At 34.3% G+C, this 19980-nt stretch overlaps 2 protein-coding genes across 2 annotated transcripts; both read left to right on the top strand.

The window, feature by feature from the left end:
* The first annotated feature begins 1787 nt into the window (after positions 1-1787).
* On the top strand, positions 1788-5945 carry LOC138310452 (uncharacterized). Its single transcript, XM_069251680.1, has 2 exons — positions 1788-3209; positions 5195-5945. Exons 1-2 carry the CDS (start codon positions 2034-2036, stop codon positions 5885-5887), a joined length of 1869 nt encoding a protein of 622 aa, XP_069107781.1. The 5' UTR covers positions 1788-2033; the 3' UTR covers positions 5888-5945.
* Positions 5946-10804: 4859 nt separating this feature from the next.
* LOC138310281 (uncharacterized) lies at positions 10805-19885 on the top strand. The gene is made up of 3 exons (XM_069251418.1): positions 10805-11267; positions 15395-16833; positions 18851-19885. Exons 2-3 carry the CDS (start codon positions 15406-15408, stop codon positions 19433-19435), a joined length of 2013 nt encoding a protein of 670 aa, XP_069107519.1. The 5' UTR covers positions 10805-11267; positions 15395-15405; the 3' UTR covers positions 19436-19885.
* Positions 19886-19980: the final 95 nt, after the last annotated feature.

Here is a 19980-nt window from a genome sequence, read left to right as displayed (position 1 = left end):
TGTGTAAACCTACCTGCTCTCTTGTTACAATACATGTACTAGATAGAGCTGACCAGTGATATATCACGGAGACGGCTAGACAGGGCTAGAGAGAGAGGGAGCTATCCTGGAGCACACACCCATTTTGGGCCACATATCAACATTGACTCTATGTAACATATGAAGTACAACAGAATAAAATGTTGACAAAAACATCGGAGTCAATCATCTTTCAACGACAACTCTCCACACATACAAGGTATTTACGCGGACCCAACAAATGAAATCTGCATTCAATCTTATACCAACAATACAGTAAACTATTCAACAACTTTACAAAACAGCTTTAAATCATTTATAATATGAGATGGTCAAGATTTGTTGAACAATATTATTATAACAGTATATGGATCAAGAAAAAGGTAAAGTATTCCAAGATGAATTGCTGAAATAAATCTGGTTATTCTTTGATTCCCGATATATAGGATACAACCAACTACATGGAAAAAAAGAACTTCGAAATGGTCCCTGTTTATACAAGATTGCGTCCAGGATAGAATTGTAACCCAACCACTGATCGGCTGCTTCATTATGAATTTCAAAACTGAAATGTTTTCTGACAGGTAATTATTCCCAGATAAAAATGATATGAATTTTGAAATCTAGATTGAAATTTTTGTTCAAAATATCAATTTGATAATGAATAGAAAAAAACATAAGAAATTCAGGATTTTTTAAGTGCAAAATGCACCTTATTTCAAAATTGCCACTCCAGTTGTAGTTTGAGCTGAAGGCCCCAAACTTTTTTTCTATTTAGTGTTATATGAGAACCTATACCTTAGTTATAGAAAACAATAGCTAACTAATATTCAGTTGTTTAATAATACATTACAAAACCTTAACACTGTGGTCTATGTAAAATTATTTAGTTGGTTGTTCACTTATAACATAAAGTGTGTGTTGTTATCTTTGTACATGTATTTACTATGCAGCCTATTGAAATCGCCGATTGATAAAAAATATTTCTAAAACCGCCATGTCAGTATGTGGGCAGTTATTTTTTCGTCAACTGAGAGTGATATGTGTTTATAAAGACGATGGGATAAACACGAGATGGTCAAGAACAAATTCCTTTTTTAAGTTCAATAAAACTCTTAAATCCAAAGCAATGAATTAAAAGGCGGTCTTTGATAGATTCGGACAGGGAGATTAACACATGAATATGTTTGAACATGAAAAATATCAAGTTAGTCTTAATGAACAAATTGATGTCGGGAAAGTTTATTTCTCAAGTGTGTTTTATTAAAGTCGTCTTTTATTTTTAGTTTTCTTTTTAACACCGTAATGATCACGTATTGTGCACGTGACTACGTGGGATTATGTGAAACTTATTTTCTTCCGTAAAGGAAATACACAGACTATTATTAGCGACGGTTATTATGATGTAAATACACTTCAATGCCTTACCAACTACCTTAAACCTTAATGTAAAGCATTTTAATGTAAGTACAGAAAATGAAGGAAACAAAAACAACAACCCATTATCTCAATTAAAATACACTTAAATGAAACTATGGAGAAAAAAATAATTACTTACGTATACGTCAATGTACCTACAGAAAATGAAATAATAATAAAACAAAATACCACATTAAAAAACATTAGAATGGGATTCTTGCTTGAAATAGTTTTCTTCCATTTTTATTTCATTTTAAGACCGTATTGTTCACGTACAGTACACATGACTACGTGGGTTGATGTAAAACTTATTTTCTTCCGCAAAGGAAATACACATCATTAGCTCTTACATTGGGAGACAGGGAAAGAGAAACACTCAAACACTTCTTCCTGTTTTACAACGATAACGATTCTGTAATCAAATAATAATCACATTTTTATGAGTAATATGTGAAATCCCCACTTTATTTTATACATTAACGATTCATACAATGTTGGTGTATATTGGGCATATTCCTTGTCAAACGGAAATGTTAAAGTGGATTTATAAAATCTTCTCCGGCTTGTCAGTTAAATTGTTCTACAGGTAAACAAGAATGGCAATGGTTGATTCCTATTATAATTCTGAACCTGACAAGTTGAGTGGCTGTTCTGAAGATGATAGAAAAGATACGAGGGATACGGAATCACTTGATAAGTACTTTCGTCAGGACAGCTTGTTCCGTTTGATGAATGATGATCTAAATAACGAGTCGGAGTGCAAACTAGACGGATTTAACGAAATTCCGGAAATACGTCTGGACATTGGTGTCGGCTTACCCAAACCAGGATATGTCACTAATCCTAAGTCCAACGAATTTGTTCATGCAGACTTTCTGTCTTCAAACGAAGTTTCATATGCAGAATGTCTGGAAGAGTTTGATCCATTCTACGTCGACAAGAAAGAGAAAGCAGATTTAGAAAAAGATTTGAACGCTAAACGTTCTTGGGTACCAATTTTGAACACCATTAATGAATTCGACCAAAACGGTAGCTTTGAAGACGAACTTTCCAATGAACAAGAAAGAGAGATTAATTCTGACTTGGACAACGATTCCTTGTCCCACGTTAGTGATGACTTTCAGTATACAGACGAAGATTTACAGGAAGTGCTGCGCTCACGGGAAGTTTCCCTTACAGGAAGTGACGTTCAGTCCTCCTGTCCCCACGAAACAGAATTGACGTCTAAGGTTAAGACTTTATCTGAGATGGTGACTTCACTATCACAGACAAACGAATCCTTTGCTCGAAGAAATCGTCTCGCGAGAAATCTACAGGTATTTGATAAACTTTCAGACGATGATGACGATGGTGATGATGAATTCGTTAATGTTTCAAGCAATGTGTTAAAGTATGTCCACTTTTCAAATCCTTGTTTTGACCTTCGAACCCAAGGAAGTAAAGACGGTGATTGCGTTGATATATGGTCGAGAGGAGATCGGGATTTGAAAAACAGTTCTGGAAAAGAGAAGCAGTCGCCTCCCTTTTCTCTTGTGACAAGTTTCTCACCCTCTAGGAATCCAATATCTAATATATTACCAAATCAGGATGGCAGCGTTTGGATTACGTTTCAGAACAGCAACGTAGTTAAACTGTTTGATTACCATGGCAACGCTATCGATTCGATTGACGTCAGAGTAGAGATTGATGACGTCACCAGTTCCAAAGATGGGACCCTTTATTTATCATGCCCAAGAGCGAGGTGCATCAAAGTGCTGACAAGGACCATGCATGTATGTAGTTACTAAAACTGTCAACATCCCTTAAAAATTAGGAGCTTAGGTGATTTTCAAGAATTGTTTGCTTTATGTTATCTTTTTTGTTTGTCAAGAGCGATTCTCTTGCACACCTGCGAGTTCGAATCCCATGTGGGCCAGTTGCCAGGTACTGGCCGCTGGTCGGTAGTTTTTCTCCGGGTACTCCGGCTTTCTTCCACCAACAAACCTGGCACGTCCTTAAATGACCCTGGCTGTTAATAGCACGTTAAGCTAATCAAACCAAAAATCTTGCACACCTAACTAACCAAGGGTTGATGTATTGTTCTTTTCCTGTACTATCATTCCGTTTCTCAGGCTTAATAATGGCGTATCCATTTATCTATATTTGATATCATGGAACAGGTAAATATGACGAGGAAATGTTAAGAAAAATTGGAAAAAAAGGATATAGCATGCATTACAATCTATTTTTATTAGGCCATGGACTAGGAGGGTCCCACATGCATCCCTAATCTCCGAACCAATGTTTTCTGAACCCTTATAACCCCCTGATCACAAATCATAAAGTTAACATTGCATTAGATAGATAAATTTCCGGTTATGACGTCGTCAAGATGACTTCCGTATTGAATTTCAGAAGAAAATGAAAGAGAGACATAGTACATTTATCAACCGAATTGAACAGATGAGGTATCAAAATGACTGCAAATACATTTCAGAACCAATTAATTCAATAAAGCTATACATTTATACACAATAAATAAAAAAAAAAATAAGATTTTGAGTTAAAAATGACAGCATTTTTTCATATTTTTTCTCTTTGACATGACACTTCAAAACTTTGAAATCTTGTTTAGATATTTGGTCAATTTTACATTCACGTTCTCTACTTGTAAACCGTCAATAGTCAATTTTATATTTAGGGGATTCTAATTCATCAGGAAACTGTAATGTCAGCGGCTCGGAGTTCGTAAAATATCAATTATTTGCCTAAATATGAAAAACATTTGCTAAAAATTACCATTTCTGAGCTCAGAATTATATATTTTTTAAATATTTTCTGCGTATAAATCAAATGTTGTTTTTAGGAGACTATGGTATGCGTGATGGCTTTAAATCAATGACGTCTTTGGGGAATTAACTGTATACTCGTTTCACTTGGCAGTGAGAGAAACACAATTAGCTTTTTTTTCATTTCCGAACTTTTATTTCATTTCCGAACTTTTATTTCTCTCTTACAGGAGAGCTCCACAAAAGGGGATATAATCATTATGAAAAGAAAAATTTTGTAATACAAATAAAGGGAGATAATCCATTATGATACAATTACATTTAAACGTACATACGTACACATGTGGATGGATATAAAATATATATACCATATATATAAGATATGCTTGTACTGTGTCACCTTGAATCTGTTGGAAATGTTGATAATTTTATTGCAAAATCTAACTTATAAATACCGGCAATGGTACCGAACAGCATACCCCACCCGGTCACATTATATTGACAACTGGAAAGCTGTAAGGAGAATTACGTAACATCAAGCAGGTAAACCAGTCGTTCCAATCCTCTTATGCTGAATGTTAATCAGTAAGAGAGATTGTTACTTCTATCTATACTATGATGTGTCTCGAATAGTGGACAGACCTAAACCCTTCATCACAAAAGTAAACGATCTAATAAAGTCCAAAAGTAAGTCTGGTGAGTCTGTCAAGTAAGACGCCAGGATGATTAAAATCAAAGGAAGAAGAGAGGAAAAATAAAATCGTAAATTTAGTTGCTTCTTAAGATTATTCAGTGACAACAGCATGTACCTTTTTTAAGCCCTATCTTGTTTTGTTGGTTAGTTGCTTAGGCTGTTCTTGGAGGCTGCGGTATGTTCGTCAAATATCTCTTTGTAATAGTCACCTGATCAGTTATTGATTTTTAAACTACAATGTTTAACCATTTTTATTCCTTATTCTAAATTTTGATTCATTATCTTTATTTTTTAGTTACAAACGTTGCTGGTAACACCGACCTATGTGCGGGGGATAGCCTTCAGCCAACACGACAACTGCTTGATTGCCTGCCTAGTGCCAGATCTAACCAACCGGATGGACCAAGAGTGTAATGATGGCGCATGCGTCATCCGATATTATATTCGACGCCATTGTCAGGCATGCCCAAGATATAACGCTTCCGGTCGCTCATTTGCTTCAAGCAACCGCAACCACGTGAGCGCTGGAAGCAGATGTTCAAAGTGCATTTGTTCTAAAGATTTGCATTGTATTGAAGAGTCAAAGCTGGCCGAGGATAACTTATTCAAATATCCCTTCCGCGTGGTTGTGAATTCAAACGGTGATGTTGCAGTGTCCGACCATGGCCATAGAACAGTTTTGCTTTTATCCAATAGCGGAATATTACTCGGATCGTTTGATCAATCAAACCTCAGGATTTCTATACGTCACGCTCTCACCTTTGACGTCAATAATGATCTTCTAATAGTCCAGTCCGGACAGAGGAATATTCTCCGGATCCGGCGATATGTCGACTGTTCAACAAGTATGACAAAATTAACAGTTCCCGAGCTGGAATCACAATGTGTTACAGCGGCGGCGATGGATCAAAGTGAAATATTGTTAGTTGTCGTTAGTCGGACGTTGATCAAAGTTCTCAAGAAAACACAAAACTCGACACAACATTGACAGAATAAGCACATACTAATAGGTTTGATTGATTTTACTTCAGTTTAACGGTCTATTAACAGCCTAACGGTCTAACAGCCGGGGGAGGCGGAGTACGCAGAGAAAAACCACTGACCAACGGCCAGTACCTGGCAACTGTCCCACACGGGATTTGAACTCGCGACCCAAAGGTGGAGAGATTGTGGAAATATGTCAGGACATTTTAACCACTCTTCCACCGGGGCTCCTTACACTATAGAAGTATTTCATGTGATGTTCAATACAGCTATGTAGAAGTTTACCATAATTAGTAATATTTACACTCGCTAGGCTTGTTCACTATACGCAACTACTAGCCGATTTTGTTTACCATAACTGCATGGTAACATTGAACTTTGAACTTGCGTATGAAAATGTTCTATGCAACGTAAAGGGGCTACTTTTTTTTTAAGAAACACATGGCTTTGTTTACATTTTGACACAACATTACGTGTATATTGTTGTTTTTTCATAGAATTTTGGGAAAATGTAAACAATACATATATGTTTTATATTTATATATGATACCAACATTTTTTAAATTAACAATTGTATAAAGAAACGGGAAAAATATCCCGACCGGGGCGACGTGCAGTGCTGTCAAATGTAAACATTACCTCTGTGTCTGTGTTCATCCTACGATCGCGTCTTTGGGGTGGACGGGCGTGAGACCCTCTGACAGAGGTCAGTTATAAACATATCCTCTTGTCTTTGTTCTTTGAGAATTTAATCATGTGTATTATAAAACATGCACCGCTAGTAATCCACGTATTGACAGTTACGCGTCACCACAAATACATTGTACCCATCGAACACAAGTGAAAATGTTCCGTCTGTAGATGGCGATGGATCTAAGCGTAGATAATATAATCACATGGCTCACAAGGATGTAATATCGTCAAGTCAGACGACAATCTCAAACACGTTGAGCTACTTGAACATCGGTGTTTTGACAACTTCGGCAAACTCCAGTGTGTAAGCGTACGTCAGCTTCGCATCGCTGCACAAAAACGGTCACCGAGTTCACACATGTGGTCGAGTACAAAATCTTTATGTTATTACGCTATATATTAACTTTTAGTAAAATTTAATATATATTTAAAGTTCTGATCTGATGAAATAAAATTTTCTCTGAAATTTACTTTATTTGTCATGTTTATTTTACCGTGAAAAATTGAACTTTATTGTCGTCGCGGATGAATAATTCTACCTTACGTGAAGAGTCATCTTTCGCTGTTCAATTGAGTTAGCTCCTCCCACTTTTGACCGACTTTTATTGAATAATTACTTCAAATTTAAATGACGATTTTATAGCATAAAATATAAATAAAAAAAGTCGTATGAGTGTAAATATAGGGATTGGATTTCGCTTTTGTGTTAACCATGCTTGTATGGAGCAATTCCTCTAAGAATATATTCAATATGGGGCACTAACGCGCCTCATAGAATATATTCTTAGAGGAATTGCTCCATACAAGCATGGTTAACATAAAAGCGCAATCCATTCCCTATTTGGTATTAAATGCATAATCGTTCCGTGGAAACAAGATTTTTTACATACAACAAGAAAAGAAGACGTTGGGTGAAATAAACTTTCGTGAATTCACAGTAAGCTTATATACAATTAATTAATTTCTTATTATTTTGTAGATCTTACTTTTGTCTCTATAAAAATGTCAGTTATCCAATATGCAATACACGTTTTAATCTTGCATATCTAATTGAAAAGTGTCACATGATTTGTTAAAGCTTTATTTCTATTTATCTGGAATTCAGCTTACTGAAAATAAAGTGCAACTATTAAATATTATAAGACTCTTTCATATGTAGATATGAATGATAGGGATATTCTTCCCAAGGTCACAATATGGTGTTAAACCCGAGGAAATAGTAATTTTGTTGACGCTGTGACATTACGAGGTTTTATTGCATTGGTAGTCATACAATACAGCTTAAGGCGACACGAGTGTATTGCCCTAGACATGGCAGTATTAAACGTGTAGGTATGTGAGAAAATCACTTTTCTTATAGTTTTCCGAGAAATTCGATGTAGATACTAATGGTTCCTTTGGTTAAGGTTGAACATTTGAGATGACAAGACGTATAATGTCATATTTACATTTTCACTGCAGTCCCACTATGTAACCTTTACCAAGCGCAGTTGGCAGTCATAAAGACTATGAACTTCAATCTCTTATTATGACGTCATTATTATTGTGACGTCACAATTGTCGTGCCATCTATCACGGAAAACGGCTGTTCAAATAGCTGTTCCATCCTTAACGAATGATTAGTTCATTATAGATGCAAAATCCCTTGGTATGTCAACATAAAATTGTAACCAAATGTAAATATAAGCATTGAACGTCTGTCAGTTGGCATTCATAGTCAATACGAATGCTAACTTGACAGGGACATATCCAACATGAATCGCTAGCACGCTTCATGGAATTTGCTTTTGTCCAGTTGCCATTTATATTGGCTATGAATGCCAACTGAAAGACGTTCAATGCCTATGTAACAGCGGAGTGTGCTGCTCGTAGTTGTTGGCAGTTGAGTCAGTCAGATTTAAAGAAAGTAAATCCTCATTATCTCAATGAAGCACATCTTTTAAATACATACATGTATATATACGCACTTCTAATGTGTTCGGTCGATTTTAAATGACCACCATGATTGAACTTTACGCAGAACCAAGGTGTCATAAGTCAGAAGGAATTGTCACTGAATCTTTACACTACTAAACACCACGCAAGACGCCCATGAACCGGGAATGAAAACCATTTTTCTCAATAAATACTTGTCTTATCGAGTCAAATGAAACAGTCAAATGTAAAGCTTAATACATTTCACCATGTCTATTACTTGTTTTAAGGAAGGAAGATTTAGAAAAAAATGTCTTTAATTTTCAATAGAAAAATATGAAATCTCATGAAAAGAGAAGATTTAAGGAAGGGAGATTTAGAAAAAAAGGTCTTTAATTTTCAATAGAAAAATATGAAATCTCATGAAAAGACGGCCCGCTTCGGAAAGTACGACGGTAACCCTCGCACTTGCAAGCTACATCAAAGATTGCGTCGGTGGAAACAAAAGGGAAATAAGTCGTTGCCCAACGTCACGATCAGTGCACAAAAACAAAAGCGCTCGCAATGTATTCGTCTAAAACCCCAAGTGACAAATCCATTTAAATCCTTGGTAGAACGGAAGTGAAACTATACACTACTTTAAGTACTTGTTAACATAGTCTGGATTGAATAGGATCAAATTGACCTATATTTGATTGCCTTCAATATAGAATAGAAAAGGTTATATGGGGTCATGACCTCTTTCTATACACGGAAGTTTGTCTCAGTACTACCCCTTCTGAACACAATTCGTTCCATATCCGCCGCTAAACCGTGTCTAGATAAATTTATGTCATCCACATATATACATATATGAAGGATCTTTAATGAGTATGAGAGTTTATGAAACTTGTCTTTAAGTCTTTATTTTGGCTCATCAAGGCTCACAAAAATAAACAAATTCTTAGACTTATTTCATAAAAAATTGAAATAAAAAAATGAAAAAAAAAAAAAAAAATAAATAATACAAAATCAAAAAACTTCGAGACGAGTTTAAGATAATTTTATCACTTAACTATAGCAACCTATATCTCGAATTTACACATTTACACCGCTATTTCATTACACTAATGACATATCCAAAACTATGACATGGCTTATATCATTGGCTATAAGACGAATTGTTTGGTACAACTATATGTATTATTTGGTACAATTATATGTATAATGAGTTTTGTCATTTATCGAATAATTAAAAAAAAGATGTTATAATATGTTCGTCTAAAAAGAGTAGAGGAAAAGTTGTATTGGAAATACAAAAACAAAATTGCACTTTACAATATGAAATATTTGTCGTGACTGTTGTTTTCGTGGTCGATACTGAACCACGGATAGACATATAAAACAACAGTAAAATTGGGGTAATGATCTTTTATCCTATTAACGCTATGCTTTTATCTTAGCATCGTCTAAATTTCGTGCTTTTTTCAGTTCATGTATTCATAACTGCAATTAGTAGGAACAAAATACACTACAAAATGGTAGAAATATAAGATTCATAAGCACAATGTAGAAATCCCTTTAGTGATCACATCACGTAGTGACACTCCACTATAATTATATTTCTATATACATGTATTATTTCTTATAAATTTGTCCTTAATTAAAAATAATGCTTCATGAAATTCATTGATATTGCTACTAACCACCATAGTCTACTAAAATGGTAGTTTCTACTCCTGCTTGACGCTCAGCATAAAGGGAGTGGGACGACTGGTTTGCCCGTTTTCAGTGTAATGTAACTGGGTGGGGTGTGTTGCTTGGTATCTTCGGCAGCATGCTTCAGTGATATAGCACTATAAAAAGGGCATACAAGGCTATACAAGAAGACAAAACACGAGCATACCGCAGTCTCCCAAAACATACATCCAACACACCATATACAAAGGAGACCGTCCTTACATGACCCTGGCTGTTAATAGGACGCCAATTAATCAAACAAACAAACAAATGCTGCTAAAATCATTTAACATTATTTGAGATTAAAGTCATCCTCCTTTACACGAAGATTTCTCTTTTCTTTGTTTTTGTTTTCTTCAAAATATTTTATAGTCCCTCTCACTTCAGTCCCTAAAAGGAAGTACACTAGTTTACTTCCTTTTGATTTCATGAGGTTGATCTAAAATTCTATTTTTACCTCATCAATATTGACCTTTCACTAACCTTCTTAACAGTGTCAAAAAGATTGGATCTTCGATATTTTCGTGCAAAAAAATCAGATGATGCCTCGATGTTATGAAATGTTGTTCGCAACTGTATATGCTTTCAGAAAAAGAAAACAAATCAATTATGCATTGTTCTTTAGAAATACCAGAGTATTTACACAAAATTCTAATACGTGGGTGAGATTAAGGTGTATTGGTGTAGATGTGTATATGAGGAAGAAAGCATTATTACATTTTAACATGTAATATAACGGAAAAATTAATAATATCTATATTTGGCGAGGAAACACGAAGTCAGCGTCACCCGACCGGAACAACAAAGTGATACGCGATGCTCTATTTCCGTAAGTCAGAATACGTATATAGAACAGCTGTATATAATTGCTTATTTTAGAACACACACCGCTTTGTGGTTATAGGTGCTGGAGTAATCTATTTCAATGTACTACCAATAAGTGTGTTCATTGTTCCTTTGTTATCATGTAAACACATACCTCCAGATAACATATAATATATTTACATCTTAATGTAACGGAAGAAAAATATTTTGGAGGAAACTGATTAAGATTCAAGGTATGTCTTTGTTATTTTATTTATAATTATTTTATTTATTTAATTGTTTATTTTTATTTTTGAAAGATTAGAAATTATCACACAAAAAGAAAAGAAGTGAGAACGCTTCCATTTTATAATTAAATTAATGGACACGTATTTAAATGAGTGTGCATAAAAAAAACCTTTAAATATTTATGATTGTTGACTTATTGAATGTTTCCAGTTCTCGGACAATCTGAACAATTGTATCAACATGAAATTAACGCTATGTACGGAGTTTGTTTACGATGATTTGTAATTGTAACCAATTACTATTTACGCCATTTTAATGGCAGAAAAGCGTACCTGTGTTTCATATTGTTTATCAGGCATCGGATCGGTCTTCAATTACAATTTACATTATCGTTGTCGGTTTTCCATTACAATTTACATTTTCGATGTTGGTGTTCCATTACAATTTACATTTTCGATATTGGTCTTCAATGACAATTTACATTTTCGATGTTTGTCTTCAATTACAATTTAATTGTAGTTGTTGGTCTTCAATTACAATTTACATTTTCGTTATCGGTCTTGAACTACAATTTACATAGTCGTTGTCAGTTTTCAATTACAATTTACATTTTCGTTATCGGTCTTGAATTACAATTTACATTGTCGTTGTCAGTTTTCAATTACAATTTACATTTTCGATTTTTCTTTAATAGTCGTTAACACCGACATACATCTATTGATAACCCAATGGACATTAATGGCCTATTAAAATTTAACATTCCCATGCACTTATACACACTGTTGAAGTATTAATATATTTTGTTTGAATGAAATTCTAAAATTAATAATTCACCTTTTTGATATTTTGTTACAAAATCACATTATTCAAGCAAACATATTGTACCCCCTCCCTGAGAAAAAAACCAACCCATATAACATGTATATAACAATTTATTACATAATTTGTTTACACCAATCTATATATGAAGAAATATAATATTTTCAACTATTACACCGACCGTTCAATAAAACCTTGTTATATTGCACGGTTCGAAGTTATATTGCACGCTTCCATGGAAACGTTATATTGCACGGTTCGAGATGTTATATTGCACGCCTTTAGGAACACCTCGCTGTTGTTGTCTAGTTTTGTAGAAAACTTCCGAGGAATTGCGAGTAACAGTGAGTTACGTTATTATGACGTCACAAAGGTTCACGTTCAATTTCGCGCTGGATTTATAGATCTCGAATCAAGCACGTCATGTAGACTTTTACTGTACCGAGTAAAGGACGGACACGATGAATGTATTATATCAAAAGGCTGCAAGCAGGTCTAATAATGTGAAAACAGACAATAAGACATCCAAACCGGAGTTACAACGTGACGTACGTGGGCTTTTTTCCGTACGGTACGGTGTTGGTGATTTTGTTAAGTGATTGTCGTATTCGTTTTATAAAAAAATATTCAACTGAAAAACTGGTGATTATGTAATAAAACAAATATTCCATGGTTACTGTGCTCTAGTTTATAATATTTACCCCTCGGTGATGGTAATCAACAAATGTTATATTGCACTCGGCCTTTGGCCTCGTGCAATATAACATTTGTTGATTACCATCACCTCGGGTTAGATATTATGAACTAGAGCACAGTAACCCATGAAATATTTGTATAATATTTTCCTTTCTCCATATTTCATTATTTTATTTGTAGAAAAAGAAACTTTATTGTATTTGAACTAGATAAAACACTAAAACATATACATGTAAACTATAATACAGTTTCCTGCATATTTTGTCACATTCTTCGAAACTACATATTTCTCACATGCCTACGGTTGTACTATTGGCTGCTCTCACGTAGAACACTGTCTCACGTCACATGACTACCCATGTAATACAGCCTCATGACGTCACGGCGTCAATAAAATTACTATTTTCTCTGAGTTTGATTTTTTTTTTCAGAAACTATGCAGGTTTTATTATCTAAAATAAGCAAACATCAGGTTTTCATTAAATATTACACAAAAGCTTGGTATAATTTAAGAAGTAAATTGTTTAAATCTAATAAGTATAAATTCAATGTGTTAAAATCACCTATATGGTATAATGAAATTATATAATTTTAGGGAACAAAACTATTTTTTATCAAAGACTTTTTAATAAAGGAATAATGTATATACAGGATTTGATTAAAGATAACACTATTGAATCATTCTTCTCTTTTAACGAATTTTGTGAAATTCATGGTAGAATTTGTAATTTTCTCGAATATCATGGATTAATCTTGAACATTAAAAACTACCTTAATATACACCCTTTTCCTAATAGTAATACACAAGTTATTTTTCCATCAACACCATTACAATTGGAAATAATTCTGAAAAGGACTCGTGGATCTCAAGATTTCTATAAAATTCTTATTCAAAATGAAACGAATATCACTGGCCAGAGTAAATGGGGTGAATTATTTGATTATGACCAGGATTCATGGAAAAAGATTTATAATACTCCATTTCGAATTACTCATAATACTAAATTGCAGTGGCTACAATACAGAATTTCACACCACATCTTAACAACAAATTCTTATCTTTGTAAAGTAGGTCTCTCTAATAATCCTCACTGTGTGTTCTGCTCTGTAGAAAGGGAGACAATTACTCATATTTTTTGGGAATGTACCGAAGTACAAGCTTTTTTAACTGATTTTGAGTGTCTACTGGATATCCTTTACTTACCATTCTCTATCAATAAAGAAACAATGCTTTTTGGACTTTTTAGACAAAATGGTATATACAACAGGATTGATAATGAAATTATCCTTGTGATTAAACAGTATATTTATAGAACTAGATGTTTTCAAAATTCTTTGAATGTAATGAGATTGGTAAACTGCATCAAAGATCTCCATGCTGTACAGAAACATATCGCATACGGAAAAGATCAAGCTTATATAGAGAAATTAAATTTTGAATGGAAAAAGTGGATGAAAATAGTAAACCTGGCTTAACCTTGACGGTTTTTTTTTGTTCATATACCAACATCAACTTTTTATTCATGTTATTAACTTTCCCATCACTTAAATATTTTTGTTTTGAAAAATTATTGATGTGACGCTTATTATTTACAAATAGTTTTAAGATGCACACTATCAAACCCTTTACCCCCCTCCCCCCCCCCCTCCCCCTCTCTCTCTCTCTCTTTCTCCGATCACAGTCTCCCTACCGCTCACTCCACTACTTTCTTGCTTTACCTCTGTCTCCCAGTCATAAAACTCAGTACTATACATTAATATCTCTCCAAATCTTATTTATGAATGTGTGCAGATCAATGAAGTCTTGTTTGATACTTATATATGTTACTTCACATTGTATATATATGTATAGTATTGATGAAATGCCTTTTGAAAATAAAAAATTAAAAAAAATATTACACAATCTTCATGTATGAAAATTTGTCTTGCAGTCACTTTTTGGGACCAATTTCAATTCAAAAATATCAAAGTTGTAAAATTGCATTTAAACGTCGTGGTATGAGAGGAAAATACTCTTTCGTGTGTGGATATGAAGGATAGGGATATCCTACCCTCGGGGAGGAGGGGAATGGCAACCCTGAGGTTTTACAGCATTTTATGCGTAGATGATCTCTATCCTTCATATCCACGTAAATAAATGAGACTTATAATATAAACCTTCTCCCATCAAATATACTGTAAAACAACAAATCGCTTAATACGCCTGATATCCAGTGATTTCGCCCATGTAATATGTTTGCATATGTCACTAGTGTAATATAACCTGGTGAGAATTTCATTGGCCGGAAATTTTATAATGACGTCATGGCAGAAAGAATAAAATGACGTCAGGAAAAATGACGTGATGATAGGATTCCGAGGACGGCGGGACAAAATGACGGCATCGCTGAATTTTCGTAATTCATTTTGACGTGAGATTCTTTGACATATAGGTCGTTCTTGTTATGCGATGAGAAGTATCTTATATTTGTGTTTATTTTATATGGGATTTTATGAATCTCGTTTAATTTTTTCCTTGCTAAAGCTCGCAAATATTAAAACTTCTTACACTCGTTTATAAAATTTCATACAAAATGAACATTACTTTTTAATATTTTTTAATATTTTATTTTTCTAGTTTCAAACAGAATGGAGAAACCCCGTGACTTGATCTCCTTTTCTGAAAATAACTCCGAAGATGAGGATAACACGGGAGAATTGTCCGATGACGACGACACTTTCTGTAATGACAGCATTAGATATGCAATCGGGAACACATTTAATGAAAGTCAACATAAATGCACCAGCGAAATCAATGGGATAAGAAAACAAACTATATCAAATGATCTTGACAGTTTTTTCAGTGACGACATTTTTCGTTCAGATTTTAACCCGAAGAATATCCAACCTAGACTTATTGATTATTCTCTAGAACTTGACACGCCACCTGTTGACGATTTGGATGAGTCGCAAATTAGAACACAAAACACGGCATCAGAAGAATCTCGTTTTCAACTTGGTCAATCGCTGTCACCAAAATCAGGTCCCATGTGCAGTAACATGCTTGAAAAGCGCGGCGCGTTAAATAGCTGCTTTCGCCAAGACAGCATATTCCGTGTTGATTCTGAGGATGGCAACATTACCAAAACAGACTTTGATAGGCCACAACTGGACGAAATAGTGCATGGACAGTCATCATCGACTGCTATATACGACAGAACCAATGAAGTGGATACTACGGACTACAGTCAGTTAAACAGTAATGACCGTGATGATGATGTGTCTCATATTGATATACTCAACCTAGAAGCTCCTGTTGAGAGTGAGACGAGAGGCGTGGCACTACATACGGATGAATCATGGTACGCCTTAAATAACGCAGAAACTGAATTTGAAGAAATCACTGATATAAACTCACTGAAAGACGTCGAATTTGAACAAATTGACAACCATCAGGATCCTGAATATTTGCAACATCTTTATAGAATGAAGCTCAGAGAATTAGAAATAGAGGTGAACCAACTTGAAGAGCTTGTCGCACATTCTAGGTTATCAGAACATCAAACAGAACCTATAAATTCAAACCATAGGAAGCTTAAGACGCAGCGATCCGTCAGTGAAAGTGATATATATCAGTTAGTGGAATGTGAAAACTGGAAATCGGGAGAGGACTTATCGAAGATTCCGAAATCACCGAGCGCAGATGACGTCCCAAACCGATTCCGATTAAAAGAGATAGCGGACAAATTGATCACAAGGAAGCAACCCTCTGATCTTACACAAACTGAAAACGCACTAACAATGCTTGATATACGAGTGGACTCTCAAGTGAAACTCACTTGCCCATGCAAGGTTTGCAGGCGTGTGGGAAGAATAGCAGCGGCCCCGGGAGATTTTCTTTACGTAGCCTTTACTCCATGTTCTTGGATCGCCCTATATGATCATCGAAAGGAGCAGGTGATGAAGTTGGATACTCGGTGTGGACCAGTGGATAGCCTGGCGGTATCTGAGGCAGGAACTCTCTATATATCATGTCCCCAGCGAAGAAAGATTCTCAGGCTGTCAACAAATATGGAGGTAGGATTTCTAAATAAAAAGTCGGGTTATTGTGAGTATGTTATGAGGTTATTCATCACGTGTTTTGGCGAACATTAACAAATATATATATATAAAAAAATCAAAATAAACAAAAAAAATGTTAAAATATAAAAAAAAAAGTAAACAAAAAAAAAAAACCCATAAAAACCCCGATTTTTACATTGTCTGGAATCTAACTGTGGTTGAGAGGTAAAATTGTGCGTCCATGTATTTGTCATATTGATATTCTACACAACTGTACTGTACAAACAAACATACTGGTATTCATGTGCTTATTGAAACAGGTTTCAAGCAGTCAAAAAAAGGCAATTAAATTCAGGACATTTCTTAGTTATACAAACCTTTTCGAATGATAGTTAGTTCCATAATAGTCCAAAAATTAGCATTTGTTTACGCTGAACTCTATCTCAAACCATCTGAAACTTTACAGCTTAAAATGCCTCAATTCAAAAATAGGCCTGGGATTACAAATGCAGTATTATGAAGTTTCATGTTTTCTTGCATTTAGTTAGTTTTCTTCTGCTTGAACCATGCAATTTACACCGTGCCTTTTAAATTTAAATATGAAAGTATGAAAGTGACTAGTTGAATGGATCCCCTCCTGTGTGATGGCAACTTATGTATCATTTCCATCTTATAAGTAATAAGAATCTTTCTTTTTTAAAACCCCAGAAAACCCAAAGCAAACAAACAAACAAAATGACACAAACAAAAAAATAAAAAAGGATAAAAAAACCTCCCCGGAGAAAAAGAAACCTAAGCTTCCTCCTTTACAGAATTTGGGCAATTGAAATTAGTCATTCACGACCTTTTAACCTTTTAAAAACCACCTAAAGTATGTGATCTTTATACAGAGGTGTTCATAATTCGTATAGTAAAACATGGCCCATTCTCGTTAATGTTTGTTTAACGAAACAAGAATTTTTATTTAAGCTTAGGTATACATGAAAATAGATGATTACAAAACGTTTCATTTCGCACGTCAGCGACCATCTTTTTCCGGGTCTGAGTGCTACCTATCATAAGGATACTTATCTTTACACATTGTTGAAATTTGATTTTATCACATAATTTTCTTTTTGGAACAAATTGATAAAAGTATTTCAGGAAGCAGATGTGTAATTGGGTCACCTTAGAATAGGACAGAAATATATGATATTCCTGTAAGTCTACATTACAGATACATGATCAAATACACTATAACATTCATTCAAAAACACATAAAAGTGTTCGTTACGCGATGCTAATGAGACAAGAATTTATTTATATGATTTTTATTTGAGTTACCTTTTGATGTAGATTCAAAGTTAAGGATTTCGTTCAACAGAAAAAATATTACTTAAACTTAAAATATTACTTATTACAGTATCAACAATGTATATAGATGTTATTTTGTTCTTTTATTTCTTTTGAGGCGTTGTTTATGTGTCCGGACAATTTTGAAAAAAAAGAAATCTAGATATATTACCACTTACGCCCTTAAATGACCTGTTTATAAGACATTGAACCAAATAACCCAAAACTTATTTTACATCTGTCGGTCCAAATCTTTGTATATACATGTTCCTTGTTAGTTTCTTTCTAAATTTGTTTTTAATCATAACGATAGTTACCATTTGTATAGAACATTAAGTAAACGCACGATTGATTTATTTAATTTTCCAACATTTTCTTTTGTTCTATGTCTTATTATATGTAGCAGCCAGAGGCGTCTGAGGACGTTTTAGGTTTAGAAGGTGGAGGAAAAAAAACCAGACAGAAAGCATAGCATTTTTTTTTTATAGAAAAAAGACATTTCCTAACATATAAATAATTCTTCAACTGAACACACAAAGGATCATAAAAACGATTTATCTTGAAAATAAACGACATATTTTACAGTAATATTATTTATTCACAACAAGATTACCACTGAAATTAATGTGACATAATTTATCTTATATAACAGACATATTTGGAAAATCAATCAAATGATTAATTTTTGTTTATTTTTCAGTTGACTGAATTTTGTGTCTTTAAAACACTTTATCCACGAGGACTCGCTGTTTCACCTGAAGACGACAGTCTAGTGGTCTGCATGGCCCCTTATCCTGAAGGTACAAAAATGGACGCTCCTTCACCTGAGAGTTGTCTGATGCGATTCTCAGGACAAGCAGCAACAGTAAACGAACCTGGAACTATCGTCAACATGGATGCCTACTTCGGATATCCCATGAAGGTTGTCATTAACAAGAATGGGTATATATTAGTCTCCGATTTCGGTTTAAAATGTCTATTTATCCTGAATGATATTGGTCACATGATGCGAACCGTTTCGATGTTAGAGGGTGAACGTCTGCCGAATGTGTATACTCTTGCCTGCAGTCCAAGTGTGTCCTTCTTCATTGTCAGTGGAAAAGACAAAAACCTGTCAATCACTCAACTTGGCGAAGATACTCCGGGGAATTTTGAAGAGAAATTGACGTCAAGAAAATCCGAAAAGACAATTGGTCGGAATATTATTGCATCTACAATGGTAAACGACCGGAAGATAGTTGCAGCCACCGGAAACATGTTGGTGTATATATCACTTAAGTTCTGAACATATGAAGACTTTAAAGTTAAGCGGAACGCCTTACATTTAAATAGTTAAACAATACAAAGGTGTGCGTTCTACCAACTGAATATAAAGTCAGTACAGATGACTTTCCAAAATAAAAAAAAAACCCACACAATTAAGGCCTCTATTTATCTGTCCTGAAGATACCAGAAGCTGAGAGTAAGGTATTATATGATGATATCCAGTAAAACTGAATCCGATTGTAAACATTATTTCAGCTTCATATTACCCCAGATTTGAAGGATTAGTGGACACGTTTAAGACATTTAAGAAACTTGTAAGACGCAAGGATTGTCACGTGATCACATAATCACATCTCCAGTCTTTAGCTAAAATGCCAAAATAGAAAGTTTATGATGAGTATATAAGACTTTCACTGGTGTTTGTCATTCTGATGTCATCAATTTGACAAAATAAAGTACATATAATCAGGTTTAGAGGTTTTTTTTAACTTTCTAGCATTATTCTTCATTCTGAGGTCATTAGTAATATTATCGTAATCTGTAATATGTACCATTATTTTCATA

Source organism: Argopecten irradians, chromosome 16, assembly GCF_041381155.1.
Source record: "Argopecten irradians isolate NY chromosome 16, Ai_NY, whole genome shotgun sequence".
In the NCBI taxonomy this organism is placed as follows: domain Eukaryota; kingdom Metazoa; phylum Mollusca; class Bivalvia; order Pectinida; family Pectinidae; genus Argopecten; species Argopecten irradians.
This window is presented reverse-complemented; position numbering and strand designations above follow the sequence as displayed.